Here is a 13739-nt window from a genome sequence, read left to right on the forward strand (position 1 = left end):
TAACGTCACAATGGTCTGAGAAATTTAAGCCATTATGCTGTTTGGATTGGTGACCCTGGCCAGTGACAAGTGGAAGGCCGTGTGTGGTGGCATTCGCAAAGCAACCCCTCTGACTTCCATGTTTTAATACACGGGCACAAAAATCACAGCTAAGCCGACCTGGGAAGGGAGAGTAGACTGCTGGACGGACACGTTCCAGCCCATTTAGCAGTTTTAACTACACCTTTTCTGCCTCTGTTTGCTTATAGAATGGACGTAGGACGTTGGCTTTACCTACTCTGATCTAGCAATAATACCAGGGGAAGAATGGGAGTCAAGGAAACCTCCAGCTTCCGTTCTTCGTTTTCAAGGTTTCCATAAAGCCCACTCCCCTGTTTGTTTCACCAATCTTTTGATCAGCGTTTGCAAAGAAATTTGTGCCACCTATTTAACTGCTGTTTGTACTCCACCCTTCCATTTCCCTCAAACTGTATCAGGGCTGACATTTTCTTTATTCTGCCTTTGGGAGTGCAGTAATTCAACTTACTTTGAGACACCTATTAACCAGACCATATTCTCAAAAAAAACTGGACAACATCCACTTCATTCGCTGACCACCATGTTTTGTGGTATCGTAAGTAATTTCCATCTTGGATTTTGGTCCCATTTCCTTTCAAAATCAATATAATGAACCTAATTCCTCCAAAGTACAATGCATTTGATCTCCATTTTCCTTTGGGGGGGGGGGGTGGCGAAACTCCTGTACACAATCAGAACTTTTGAGCATATTGCCTCCCAATCCGGATGGCACAACGTCAGAATAGAGGATTGTCCCTTTAGAACAGATGAGGAAGAACTTCTTTCACCAGAGGGTGGTGAAGGTGTTGAATTTTTTGTCACAGACGGCTGTGGAGGCCAAGTCACTGGAATTATTTAAAGTGGAGGTTACCGGTTTTTTGATTAGTAAAGGTGTCAAAGATCACAGAGAGAAGATCGGAGAAAGGGGATTAGAGGGATAATAAATCAGTGTTGGCGCGTGGCCTAGTGGACAAGGCATCGGACTAGTAATCCGTCACTTGGGTCCTAGGACCCAAGCAGCTTGCCCCTCCCTTGGGCAACATCGGTGGCGTGGAGAGGGGAAGGCCTGCAGCTTGGGCAACTGCCAGTCTCCCATACAACCCTGCCCAGGCCTGTGCCCTGGAAACCTTCCAAGGCGCAAATCCGTGGTCTCATGAGACTAACGGATGCCTATTAAAGCATGGAATGGTGGAGCAGACTTAATGGACCAAATGGCGTAGTTCTGCTCTAATGTCTTGAGGTCTTAACCATTTTCATATAAAATATGTAAAACATAAGCTCAAAAATTCTTGTTTGCTAATACGTTCAAAGGGAATGGTAACCTGTGGTGGTCTTCTCCAAATCTGGTCTTCAGTGCCTATAGCAAAAGTCAGCGATTGTATTTCTGTGATAGTAATCACAGTTTCATTCCTCTCTGGTTTTCGTCCAACATCTGACACACTGAACCACTCCATGTTCCTTCAGCATCCTTTTCTGCGTGTGCAGCTAGTGATAATGTCGTTATTTGGATAGGCTCACCCCTCCTTTGTGAACTCCAGGGTCTCAAAAGGACTTATTCTCAACATTGCTGTCTTGACTGCAATGTTTCCAGTTTTTTTTTAGGATTCCACTTTGATGTTTAATCCCCTTAATGCTGCTATGGATAGTGCTAATCGCTTTTGGCTCTCACAGATGACTATTACTTGGACATTATTCTCCAACCTCCTATTAACTGCCACTTGCACACCTGCCAGACGTGTTCTCCAAAGGAAGTTTCCTGGAGTGAGAACATCAGAGGGGATACCAGGCGCTTGGTGAATTAGATTGGATTCCTGATCACTATTAATCAATCCTGTTTAAAAAATCAAGGAAGTCCACATGATCTTAAATGGTTGTTTGGATTAAAAGCTCAATGTCATGGCATAAAATTCTACACCATCCTAATTAATGACTATTACAATGTATATGAAAAATTTGAGGCAAGTTAAATTTCAAAATGATCGGTCAGTTTGGTAATCGCAGAAGTGTCCAAGACAAACAGTAGTAGTAGTAAGAAAGGAAAGAAACTCCAATTCAACCACAGAAATAAGAGTTAGGTATAAATGAGCTCATTTGGCAAATAATTAACTTTAAATCCTGCTCAAAATGTATCTAGAAATAACCCCTTCACCCTCCACTACCCCTAACATGACTATTCTTTCAGTTTATGTGGGGAAGGGAAACCCCAAAAGTGCCAGTGTAATGTTACAGGGATGGACTTAGATTTACAATCAATTCTCTTTTTTATTTTATTGAAATAAAACCACTTGTGGAAGGGTTGTGTGCCCCATTCCGCATTCAATATGGTGGCTCACATATCAATGTCATCATTGTACTTTGCTCTGTCGGAATATAAGCTAAATCTATTCTATTAACATGGACCATTCACCAATAGTCAGTAAAAGAGTGCTTTATTCTGTAAAGATGCAAATGACTGCACAACAAAACTCACCACCACAGATAGGATGAATGACTGATCAATGCATCTGTGAATAATACAATTTCATTCCATATATTTTTAACTTTGCTTTCAAAACCTCTGGTGTAACTTTTTATGCTGTGTTATGAAGAGTAAAAAAGCCTCACACCCCAGGATCATGTATTTGCTGAGATCAAAACGATTGAATGAGATGATTTTAGCCTGGTGGGTGGGGTTATGCCGTTTTAGATAAGTACATTTTTGCGAGGACCACAGATTATTGGAAGGTACGCATCAGCTTGGTTGCAAGAAATTTACCAAATGATCAGATTCATAACAACCGTAATGTAGCAAAATATTTTAAGTTTCACGAGCAAACCTGAATAGGATTAGGAAGAAATTAGATGTTCAGAAGTAGAGTCCAAGAAAGGGCGATTTTAAAAGCTGGCAATAATGAATTGTGAAGAAATTTGAAGAGGGTTGTGAGACATGGGTTGTGATGCTAAAGGCTCTGCTTCCCACGGCAAAGGAAGTACGCATAAGACTGTCTTAGAAATGGAGAACAGAAACAGCTTTAAAAAAAGAGGGTAGAGGAAACTTTCTTTGCTTAAATTCAGTCTTCCTCAGTGACTACTCATTCAGAACCAGGCAATTCATAACTTTGTCATCCCTTTCAAATGAAGCAGAGGTCCCCATCCATATACTATAATGTAGGCCCCTCTGATTTGGTTCACCTGGGACTGAAGCATTCATCCACATCTTAGGCTGGAGGTAGATAAAGTTTTGAAAGATTAGGGAATTGATGGTAATGAGAAACTAGGACAAAAGCGGAGTTGAAGCCAACACAGATCAACCTTGATCATGTCAAATGGTTTGGCAAACTTGATGGAAGAGGGGACCTACTACTGTTTCTGTTACCTTCTATGTACGGTCTATCAAATAGTAAGCAGGTAATTAATATAAGTAATGTTAGCATTTATTAAGACTGTATTAAAATGTTCCTGTGTAAATGATGTGCATAGGAATCAATAATTTGTTCCTTGAATACCTCAGTGGAATGTAATAACTTACTGACATAAATGTTCGAAGCTGAAGTTCTAATAGTGAAAGTACCTGGATTTGTTCCAGAATAGCAAGCAGAACTTGATCCAGTTCCCAGTTGGGATTCCCCCAAGTCTGATGTGCATTAGTACTGTAGTAGGCAAATGCATTTTATATAGAACAGGAGCCAGCCTGTCTGCAATATTTATAATATTTATCCAGTGCAGCCAATGGATTAGTTTCGTTTTCTTTCATCTAGAAATTGTTTTTGTGAAGTTTTATTATGCAAATATTCCAGCAGTTAGAAAGTGGAAGTAAGTATAAGTTGGTTCCAGGAGGTAAGAGAGAAGGCCAGAATGTCAGTCAGTATCTCATCACGAGTTCCAGCTGAGCATGACTTTTTTGTGGCAACAGATTTTGGAAAATCTCATTTCTATGCTGTAGTCTATATTAAAAAAAATAGGCAGCTATAATATAGATTTAAAAATAAGGGTTCAAAATTCCACTTCTAAATTGCAATCTCTTTATAAATAAAAAGGGAGATGAAGGCACTTGGCTAAATTTGACCGTCCATTCCCTCCGTTGTTTGGTTCTCTTTCTTTACTGAATACTAGAAGCATAGAAATGGCAATCCCTACCCTCGTCTGACATTCTGGGTTGTCCTGAAAACATCACTGGATTAGTGTCACTTCCCACGTAAAATCAATTTCCATTAAGATTCTTACCATGATCCTGTAGTTGCTGATCCTGCCAAATTAGATGAAGTTTCAGAAACTGACATTCTGGACATTGCTTTTAGCAAGGTCACAGAGAATATTGACAATTGCAGATTGGAAGTAATATTTTTTATCTAGCCATGCATCAACCGTGGCATCCACTCACATCCAGAGAGGGTTTGGGAAGTGACCTGTCAACTGTCCAATGATGCTTTGTGGAGGGTAGAGTAGTTGAAAGTTGAAGGTCATGTAATGCTATCAGAATGGGGAAATGCAGTGGATTCCAGTTATTTGGACAATCGGTTAGTCAGAGCGGCCACTTAACTGGGACAACTCTCAAACAGAAACTAACTGAGAAAATAATTGGGACTCTCTTTGTTTAATTGGCCCAGGAGACTATTGCCGAGCAGTTCCTAACTACCATGAGTTGAGTGCACTTGTGTAGTCGTTAGACACTACATCATGTTTTGAGTGAATGTTTTTTAAATAGCATCAGTTGTGTATATTTTTGTTCAAAAAGCAGTGATTTTTGTTAATGATAGTTGGTGAGAAATAAGCAGTAAGACAACTCAGAACTTTTTTACTCAACTGTGGTTTCAAGCTTGGAGATGCTAGAAATGGCAATTTCACTGCTTCAAGTTAGAAATTACAAAGAATTTGTAATCATCTTGAATGTTACAATGAAAATGATTTGCATGGCCTCGTTTGCTGAGTGGTTGTAAATAGAAGTGAACATTGTGCAATAGCAGTGAATTCCTCCCTCCCTCCCTCCCTCCTCCCACACCCACACATATGACCCTAAGAAGGTAGTTTGGCCTAGACATACATACTTTATTGATCCCGAGGGAAATTGGGTTTTGTTACAGTCGCACCAACCAAGGATAGTGTAGAAATATAGCAATATAAAACCATAAATAATAATAAGTAAATTATGCCAAGTGGAAATAAGTCCAGGACCAGCCTATTGGCTCAAGGTGTCTGACACTCCAAGGGAGGAGTTGTAAAGTTTGATGGCCACAGGCAGGAATGACTTCCTATGACACTCAGTGTTGCATTTTGATGGAATGAGTCTCTGGCTGAATGTACTCCTGTGTCTAACCAGTACATTATGGAGTGGATGGGAGTCATTGTCCAAGATGGCATGCAACTTGGACAGCATCCTCTTTTCAGACACCACCGTCAGAGAGTCCAGTTCCACCCCCACAACATCAGTGACCTTACGAATGAGTTTGTTGATTCTGTTGGTGTCTGCTACCCTCAGCCTGCTGCCCTAGCACACAACAGCAAACATGATAGCACTGGCCACCACAGCCTCGTAGAACATCCTCAGCATCTTCTGACAGATGTTAAAGGACCTCTGTCTCCTCAGGAAGTAGAGACGGATCTGACCCTTCTTGCAGACAGCCTCAGTGTTCTTTGACCAATCCAGTTTATTGTCCATTCGTATCCCCAGGTATTTGTAATCCTCCACCATGTCCACACTGACCCCTTGGATGGAAACAGGGGTCACCGGTGCCTTAGCCCTCCTCAGGTCCACCACCAGCTCCTTAGTCTTTTTCACATTAAGCTGCAGATGATTCTGCTCGCACCACGTGACAAAGTTTCCCACCGTAGCCCTGTACTCAGCCTCATCTCCCTTGCTGATGCATCCAACTATGGCAGAGTCATCAGAAAGCTTCTGAAGATGGCAAGACTCTGTGTTGTAGTTGAAGTCTGAGATGTAGATGGTGAAGAGAAAGGGAGACAGGACAGCCTGATGATCTCTGACTATGATTCCTGGACTGAGATGGCTATTAAAAGATTATGATTTATTTATTTATTTATTTCGTGATACCGCGCAGAGTAGGCTCTGCCAGTTGGAGGTATGGCTGCACCCATTGGAGTGCTTTTCTCTTTGGGCCTATTGACAGTTTTATCAAGGCTCCATCTGTCAATTGCTGCCTTAATATCAAGTATAGTCACTGCCGCTTGCTTCTGGAATTCAGTCCTCTGGTCCATGTTGGAGCAAGTTTCTCATGAGGCCTGTAGTTCAGTGGTCCTGGTGAAGCCCTGACACAAGTTTAGTGGGTAGTTGTTGCTTGTGGTACTGTTGATAACCGCTTCCATCTTTTCCTGCTGATTGGTGATAGACTGCTAGGGCAATAATTCACCAGATACCTGGTGGATTTCCCACACTGTGGGGAAGATGACTGTGTAATTGTGCTCCAATGTTGCACTGCATTCAACAGCGTCTACATTGTAATTGTCAATTTGCCATCATGTAAACTCTTATGCAGCAATCCGATCATTGATAAAGTCATGTAAGAGTAATAGTCATCATGTACTGTACTGAATTCCTCATAACCAGGTTTGTGGTTATACTCCGCAGGGTTAATTTTGCTGCCTTTGAGGAGATGGGGGCTTAGATTCAGCATTTCAATTAGACAGTGCCACCTCTTGAACTAACAGCTGCAGGTCATTTCAACTCCCCAACCATTCTCACACCAATCTGTCTGTCCTTGGCAGTCTTTACTACCACGATGTGTCTAAATCCTACTTTGAACAACGCCACCTCTGCTTGGGCAGCGGGCAACTCAAGAGAAAGAACAACCAACTTTCTGATTTTGGGTGATCCATATCTCCTGTGCTCCCACCAGTCCATCCTGCTCCTCTCTCTTTCTGTTGACCTCTACCATCACTTCCTTGTCCCCCCCCAATCCATCCCATTACTCAGACCACCCTCCCCCAGCTGGTTCCATCTAACCATTACCTTCATACCTATCCACCTGGGGTTTTTCTTTCTTCTCCTCGTGGTTCACCTGACTACCTCTTCCCTCACCTAGCTCTATTTGCCCATTTCATATTCTTCTTTGCTTTTTCTGCTCATCAGTCTGAACACTTCCTCCTCCCCTTCACCCATCTGGCTCTATCTTCCCTTCTTCCTTCACCCACCAGCCCTCTCTGGTTGATATCCATCTACCATCTAGTAGCCTCTGCTTTAACCCTCCATCTCACTTCTAAATAAACCTTTCTTCTACTGATTCAAACCGAAATGTCGACCAGCCCTTCACCTCCACTGATGTTTCTTGGCCAGCTGATATTTGACCTGCTGACGACTTCCAGCAGTGTGACTTTGCTCCAGGTTCCAGCACCTGCGGTTCCTTGTATGATCCACTTCGGCATTGGTTAGTTCTGTAGTTACTGCATGACTTGCATATTTACTGGAAAGGTTACCAAAATTAAGTCTCAGTTTCTCCCAGAACAGAAATTTATGAACTACTTGTGCAAGTGCAGTGAGAGAAACCTGTGGGGATTTCCCCTCTCTTCCTCCTCCTTCTGTTTGCACCATTTTACCCCTAGATTCCCTCAGTCTGAGTTCTTTTTCCCCCAGAGTTTACATACGACTACAGTACACACACTTCTTTTGAACTAAGAAAGGGTAATCTATGATCACTTTTGTTTGTTATGCTCTCAATCATTTTTCTTTTGTTCTCTTCTGGAGGGACTATGTGACTCATGTCTGGCTAATTTCATCTATTAAATCATGTGACTGTTGTTCATACAGGAGCTATAGAAAAGCAATTGGCAAAGCACTGTAACAACTTTGAGTCAAAGTCTCTCCTAATTAACACTCTGCAGATTGTGTTCACAGGACAATGATCAACGTCGAAATCCTAAGCATTTTTCTTAAGATAATTTCTGATGTTTCCCTAATCTAACATTACCCCAATACCATTTGTAACTCAATGATGGTAAATGATCAGTCCTGGAATTTTACTGATTTCCACATCCCAGAATCAGAATGATGTTGCACTAAACAGATTAATCTTTGGGGATGTCCAAAGATGCTGATTTTCCCGTACATGAAGTCCTCTTGCGAAGTGGTGTTATCTACGTATCATTTCGAGAAAGGTAATAAGACTATCCTCGCAAACATGAGCGGAATGTGAGAGAAGGGGAATGGAATCCATGACCAAGCATTTAAACGAGACAGAACATTACTTGTCAGCATGCATGAAGTTCCTCTTAATAAGAGATTTGAATTTCCCATCTCCTGAACGGAACCAGTAAGGAGAAATGATGTAGAACAACTCAGAACTATGACTAAATTGAGAATATGAAAACAAGTAAGCCCAAGAGATTTGTGGAGTTACTTGGAACTATTTGTGCAGAGCATGAAACCATGGCCAATCATTCCTGATAGATGGACAACAAAATATCAAAAGCAAGGGATATAAATAAAGTTAATTAATGCCAGCATGTCCAGGAATCCAGAAATAGGAAGGTTGCCATTAACATGTGTATGCCTCTGGTTTCATTTATATAACTCTGATACACGTGCATAATTGACGTTTATTTTGATCTACACGAATAGTACTTTGGAAAGAAAGTTAGAAGATGTATGATAGGAAAACAAGGTAAATTTGTTCTGCAGCTGTGTGTTTATTTTGGGATGCGGGACTTTCCTTTTGCATCCCTTACTGAGTCCTGGAATTTAACTTTGTGAAAACCCAGAAGGCATCAAGCCAGTGAGACAGACTGTTTAGTGGGTCTGGATGTGATTCAAATTTTGGCTCAGACATTCTCACTTAGATCAAAGAGCACAGGAATAAAGTACCTGGCTCATAGAGATGTATAGGCACGAACAAGTGGCACGTTTGAGTTCTCTGGACAAAAATGTTTGATGATGTTCACTTGTATGAAGTCCGTTAAAGATGCTTGGATGTTACATCGTGTGAAAGCTGAAAAGATGTGTGTATATTGAACATTTCATTATACAAGTGCGAGTTGAGTGATGAAATGAGACACGGGCCATCTCTTTAATTCTAGGAATGATCATCTGAATGCAGTGGAAATCAAACTTTTAAAGTAATTTCTAGCTGTCAGGCAGTGTTAGGCAGATGCCATTGCTATCTACACTACAACGCCCAGAGCTTTACAATAGCTTGAATGTTTTTGCGTTTGGAAGGGACTTTTTAAAAAAAAAGTAGACTTGGAATCTTGTTTGCAGTGATAACAACGTGGGCATGAAATCGGCATCATTGAAGTCCCTTGTCAATTTTCACTGTTTCATTTTGAAAAGACCTATTTTCTGCTTGTAATTTGACTGTAAATCTCCAAATTTGACTGACAAATTGCAATTTGAAAAATACCTAAAATTCTCCATCTTTGAGTCAGCTACCCTAACACTTTAAATAGGGAAATTTAAGCTTGGGTAATACTGAGTATTTAATTATTGCGTACTTCATTTTCTCGTACAATTCTCTGGTTTTAGTTGATGTACGGTTCAGATCTGAGTGTTGTATCCCATGTCTACTGTTGTATTTTACTTTATGGCTAAATAGAGGGAAATGCCAGCTACAGTTGTGATTGAAATGATCAACTTGGTGCCTTCTTTAATTCCAAACAAAAGGGGAAATATTTCAGGCCTGTTTGATTAATTGGTGCAGTGTTCTAAAGATCTGTTCTTGGCACTCAACAATTTACTATCTATATTAATGACTTGGGAGGGGGCAGTGTGTCAGGTACCTGTGTTTGCTGCTGATATGAAAATTGGTGGGAGGGTATGTTGCTCTGAAGATGTGATTATGGACTCTGCAACAGGATACAGGTAGCTTGAGTGAATGGGTGAAAACTTGACAAATGGGGATTGAGACAGGGAAGTGTGAGGTCGGGAATTTCAGTTGAAAGAACTAAAAACAGGCTAAATAAAGAGACATTGAAAGTGGGTGGATTTGTGAGAGCTTTGCAATAAGTTGCAGGTACCGCAAGCCCTTTTGCAAGGGGCATAGTGGCCTTTTTTTGCAGGGGGTTAGAGTTTAGAAATACAGTATATTATTTGTATTTCTATGCTTGTATGAGTTGGTTGTGAGGTTGAACTACTGTACGTGGTTTTGGTTGCCTTATTTTAGAATGGTATATTAACAACAGGGGTTCAGTTGACTGATTCCTGGAATGAGAGGAAAAGATCCATATTCTTCAGAGTTTAGAAGAAGGGTGAGCATTCTTAGTAAAATATGTAAGATCCTAAGTGGTCATGTTGAGATGTTTCCACCAGTGACTGAGTGTTGAACAAAGGAAAAGGCATCCATTTAAAATTGTGTTGCAAGAGGATTTTTTTCAGAGGCTACTGAATTTCTAGTATTCTGTACCCTGGAAAGTTAGGGAGACTGAATTATGGAGGTATTTAAAGAGGAGGTTGCAACACATACAAAATGCTGGAGGAACTCAGCAGGTCAGGTAGCATCTATGGAAATGAATAGATAGTCAACGTCTTTGGCCAAGACCCTTCTTCAGGACTGAGAAGGAAGGGAGAAAATACCAGAATAAAAAGGTTGGTGGGGGCAAAGGAAGCAAGCTGGAATCTGGATAAGTGAATCAGGTGAGTGGGAAAGGTCAAGGGCTGGAGGAGAAGGAATCTCGATAGGAGAGGAGAATGGACCATAAGAGAAAGGGAAAGGAGGAGGGGGATTCTGGGGTAAGTAATAGGCAGGTGTTAAGGAGTAAAAGGTCAGAGTGTGGAATAAAGGAAGGGGGGCAGAAATTTGTTTACCGGAAGGAGAAATCAATATTCATGCCATCAGGTTGGAGGGTATCCAGATGGAATACAAAGTGTTGCTCCTGCACCCTGAAGTTGGCCTCTTTTTGGCGCAAGAGGAAGCCATAGACTGACATTCGGAAGCAGAATGGGGATTGGAATTAAGATGTTTGGTCACTGGGAAGTCCCACTTGTGGAGGATGATGCAGTGGTGCTCGATGTAGTGGTCCCCCAACTTACAACTGGTCTCACCTTTGATGGACCAGGAAATTGTTCACAATGTGGAATGGCATGGAAGAGGAGATGAGGCAGAGTGGTCAGCCACAGGCATATTGAAATGGGGAGGGTGGCTGATGCATTATGGGCTAGATCAGCTTCCTTGTGTTCTTGTTGTCATTTGCTTCCCTTAACGGACTCCATTCAATCTCCCAAGACAACATTTTTTTAATGAATCGCCAGGGATTTAACTCTGAGTTGAAGGATACCCCAGGTTGTGCCCAAAGAGTAATGTTGTATACAGAGTATATTAAAGGGCTGCTTATTATTGTTACATACTAAAAACTGCTTCTTTACAGCTTTGGGCGGCCGTAGGCCATGGCAACAGCAAGAAACATAGAGTCATTGGCACCCCTGTTTTCCCCGGAATCGTTGGCACAGCAGGCGAATGTAACCCAGGTTCAAGATGGTAGGATATCATCTCTAAGCATTGAACCGGAGGATGGGGGTTTCAAGGAGAAATTTGTAGTGACTGTGGAAAACAAGTACAAGTGTGAGCATTGCTGTCTTCCGCTCTGCAATCCGAAGCAAACCGCGTGTGGCCACAGGTTCTGTGGAAGCTGTATGCAAAAAATTCTTGGGTAAGTTCAGAGAGATATTCTGACGTATAGTTTTTGAACTAATCTGAAGCGCGTTGCTGTGTGTCTGCTGATGTAGTTATTTTGATTCATCTGACAAGTTTGGATCTGAGACCTGGTTCACACTTCTTCTTTTATAATTTACTGCCACACCAGGTTGGTTTGGATTGCCTAAACAGGTTGCTAAGGTTGCAGCAGGAGCTAAATCAACAAGCAAAAGTGGGAAAGAGAATGGCAGATCGATTGAACTGCACAATGTGAGGCACTTTGGGAAGTTAGTACATGCCAGGACGTACACAGTGAATGGCAGATCGATTGAACTGCACAATGTGAGGCACTTTGGGAAGTTAGTACATGCCAGGACGTACACAGTGAATGGCAGGTCCTTGGGAATTGTTGTACAGGGAGATAAATGCATGTTTATTACTTCCCGGAAAATGGCGACAAAGGTAGACAGGTTGGTGAGGAAGGGGTATGGCATGCTTGCCTTCATCATTTGAGACAATGAGTATAGAAACTGTGATGTGATATTCTGGTTGTACAAAACTTGGGAGTATTGTATGCACTTCTAGTCACCATTCTACAGGAAAGATGTGAATAAGTGAGAGATGGTATTTAAATGATTCACATCTATGTTGCTGGAGTGGAGGGTTTGAGTTATCGGAGATTGGATAAAAGTTGGGTCTAACTTTTCCTGGAGCAAAGGAGGCAGAGAGGTGATGGGATAGAGGCACATAAAATGATGAGAGCTATGGAGAATGCAGATATGCAGAATCTGCTTACCATGGTAGGGGTGTCCATTTCTAGAAGGCATTAGTTTAAGGTGAAGAAGGGGAGCAGGTTTAAAGGAATCTGAGGTGTATATTTTTCACACGAAGTATTGTTGGTATCTGGAATGAGATGGTGGAGGCAGGAGCAGAAACGACTTTTAAGCAGCGTCTGTACGGGCACTTGAATGAGGGCATAGAGCGATTAACACAGTCAATTTGGATCGATGCTCCAGGCTGAAGGGCCAATTTCCATGCTGTGCCTATTTCTGAGCACGTTTGATGTCATGTTTCTTTTGAATAAAGCATTTCATGTTTTATGTATCCCTCTGATACATAACTGAAAAAATTGGTACAGTTATGGTAAACAGAAAATGCTCATGTTGATTAAAAAGCTTTGACACCAAAATCTTAACTTTATATGTTAAAGACCTGATAATTAGCATGTACTGGAACCGGTATTGGCTGTGAGAAAAATTCCTTTCTTTTTGCTTTATTGATAAATACAGATTGATAAGTCTTACATCAATATAATTTGATTCTAAACTGTATTTTCATTTGTTAATTTTGTGGTCATTTTATTTGAATGATGCCCCAATGTGAAATAAATTGGGTTGAACAGTGATAAACAAAATGCAATTATGGTGCCAGCTGAACCCCGTAGGGGTGGAAGAATCCTGAAATGTGGAGTTGACAGTGTTGCAATTATGTCTGCAAAATCATTGCAAAATAACTCTCACTCTGTGTATTGGATACGTTTTAGAAACTAGGAATAGATGTGTATGGTAATACAACTTGGATCGCATTTAGACCAGGAGAGAAGTATGTCTTTGTGAACATATTGAGCTATGTAATCAAATTGTTTTTACTTTGCTATTGGGATTTAGCTTACTGCGATGTATAATTATGTAATGTTTTTCCAGGAATCCAAGTTCTGTGTGCCCACTTGATAACGAGCCTTTATATGAGGATGCGGTAAGCAATTTGGGACGTGTCGTTTTTGAATTTCAATTTTATTATCTTAAGAACCATTAAAGTTCTATTTTTTTTTTATTTTCAAAGGTTTTTACGGACACCTGCTGTAGAAAGGAGATTCTAGCACTTCAAATCTATTGTAGGAATGAAATAAATGGATGCAAGATACAGCTACCTCTAGGAAAGCTTGAGGTAATGGATACTACTAACCCTATCTGAATCACAATCAGTAGCTCCTGGGTCATTCTGGTGCATATTTAGATAATCAGTGGACTACAGCATGATTAAGCTTTAACTTGGAAGTTGCAAACTTTTATTGGAATGAACTATTAAATGTTTAAATTTCCTTTTTTTTTTACACAACATCAATAGTTT

At 41.0% G+C, this 13739-nt stretch overlaps 1 protein-coding gene across 2 annotated transcripts in view; it reads left to right on the top strand.

Annotated features, from left to right (window-relative positions):
• Nucleotides 1-13739, top strand: part of traf3 (TNF receptor-associated factor 3) — a 77794-nt gene that overhangs the window by 32832 nt on the left and 31223 nt on the right. For both annotated transcript variants that reach the window (XM_073039715.1, XM_073039714.1), the window contains exons 2-4: nt 11344-11625; nt 13313-13364; nt 13452-13556. In XM_073039715.1, the coding sequence (XP_072895816.1) occupies nt 11363-11625; nt 13313-13364; nt 13452-13556 (420 nt within the window). In that variant the 5' untranslated portion in view covers nt 11344-11362. The remainder of the gene's footprint in view (nt 1-11343; nt 11626-13312; nt 13365-13451; nt 13557-13739) is intronic.

This window comes from Hemitrygon akajei, chromosome 3 (assembly GCF_048418815.1).
Source record: "Hemitrygon akajei chromosome 3, sHemAka1.3, whole genome shotgun sequence".
NCBI lineage: Eukaryota > Metazoa > Chordata > Chondrichthyes > Myliobatiformes > Dasyatidae > Hemitrygon > Hemitrygon akajei.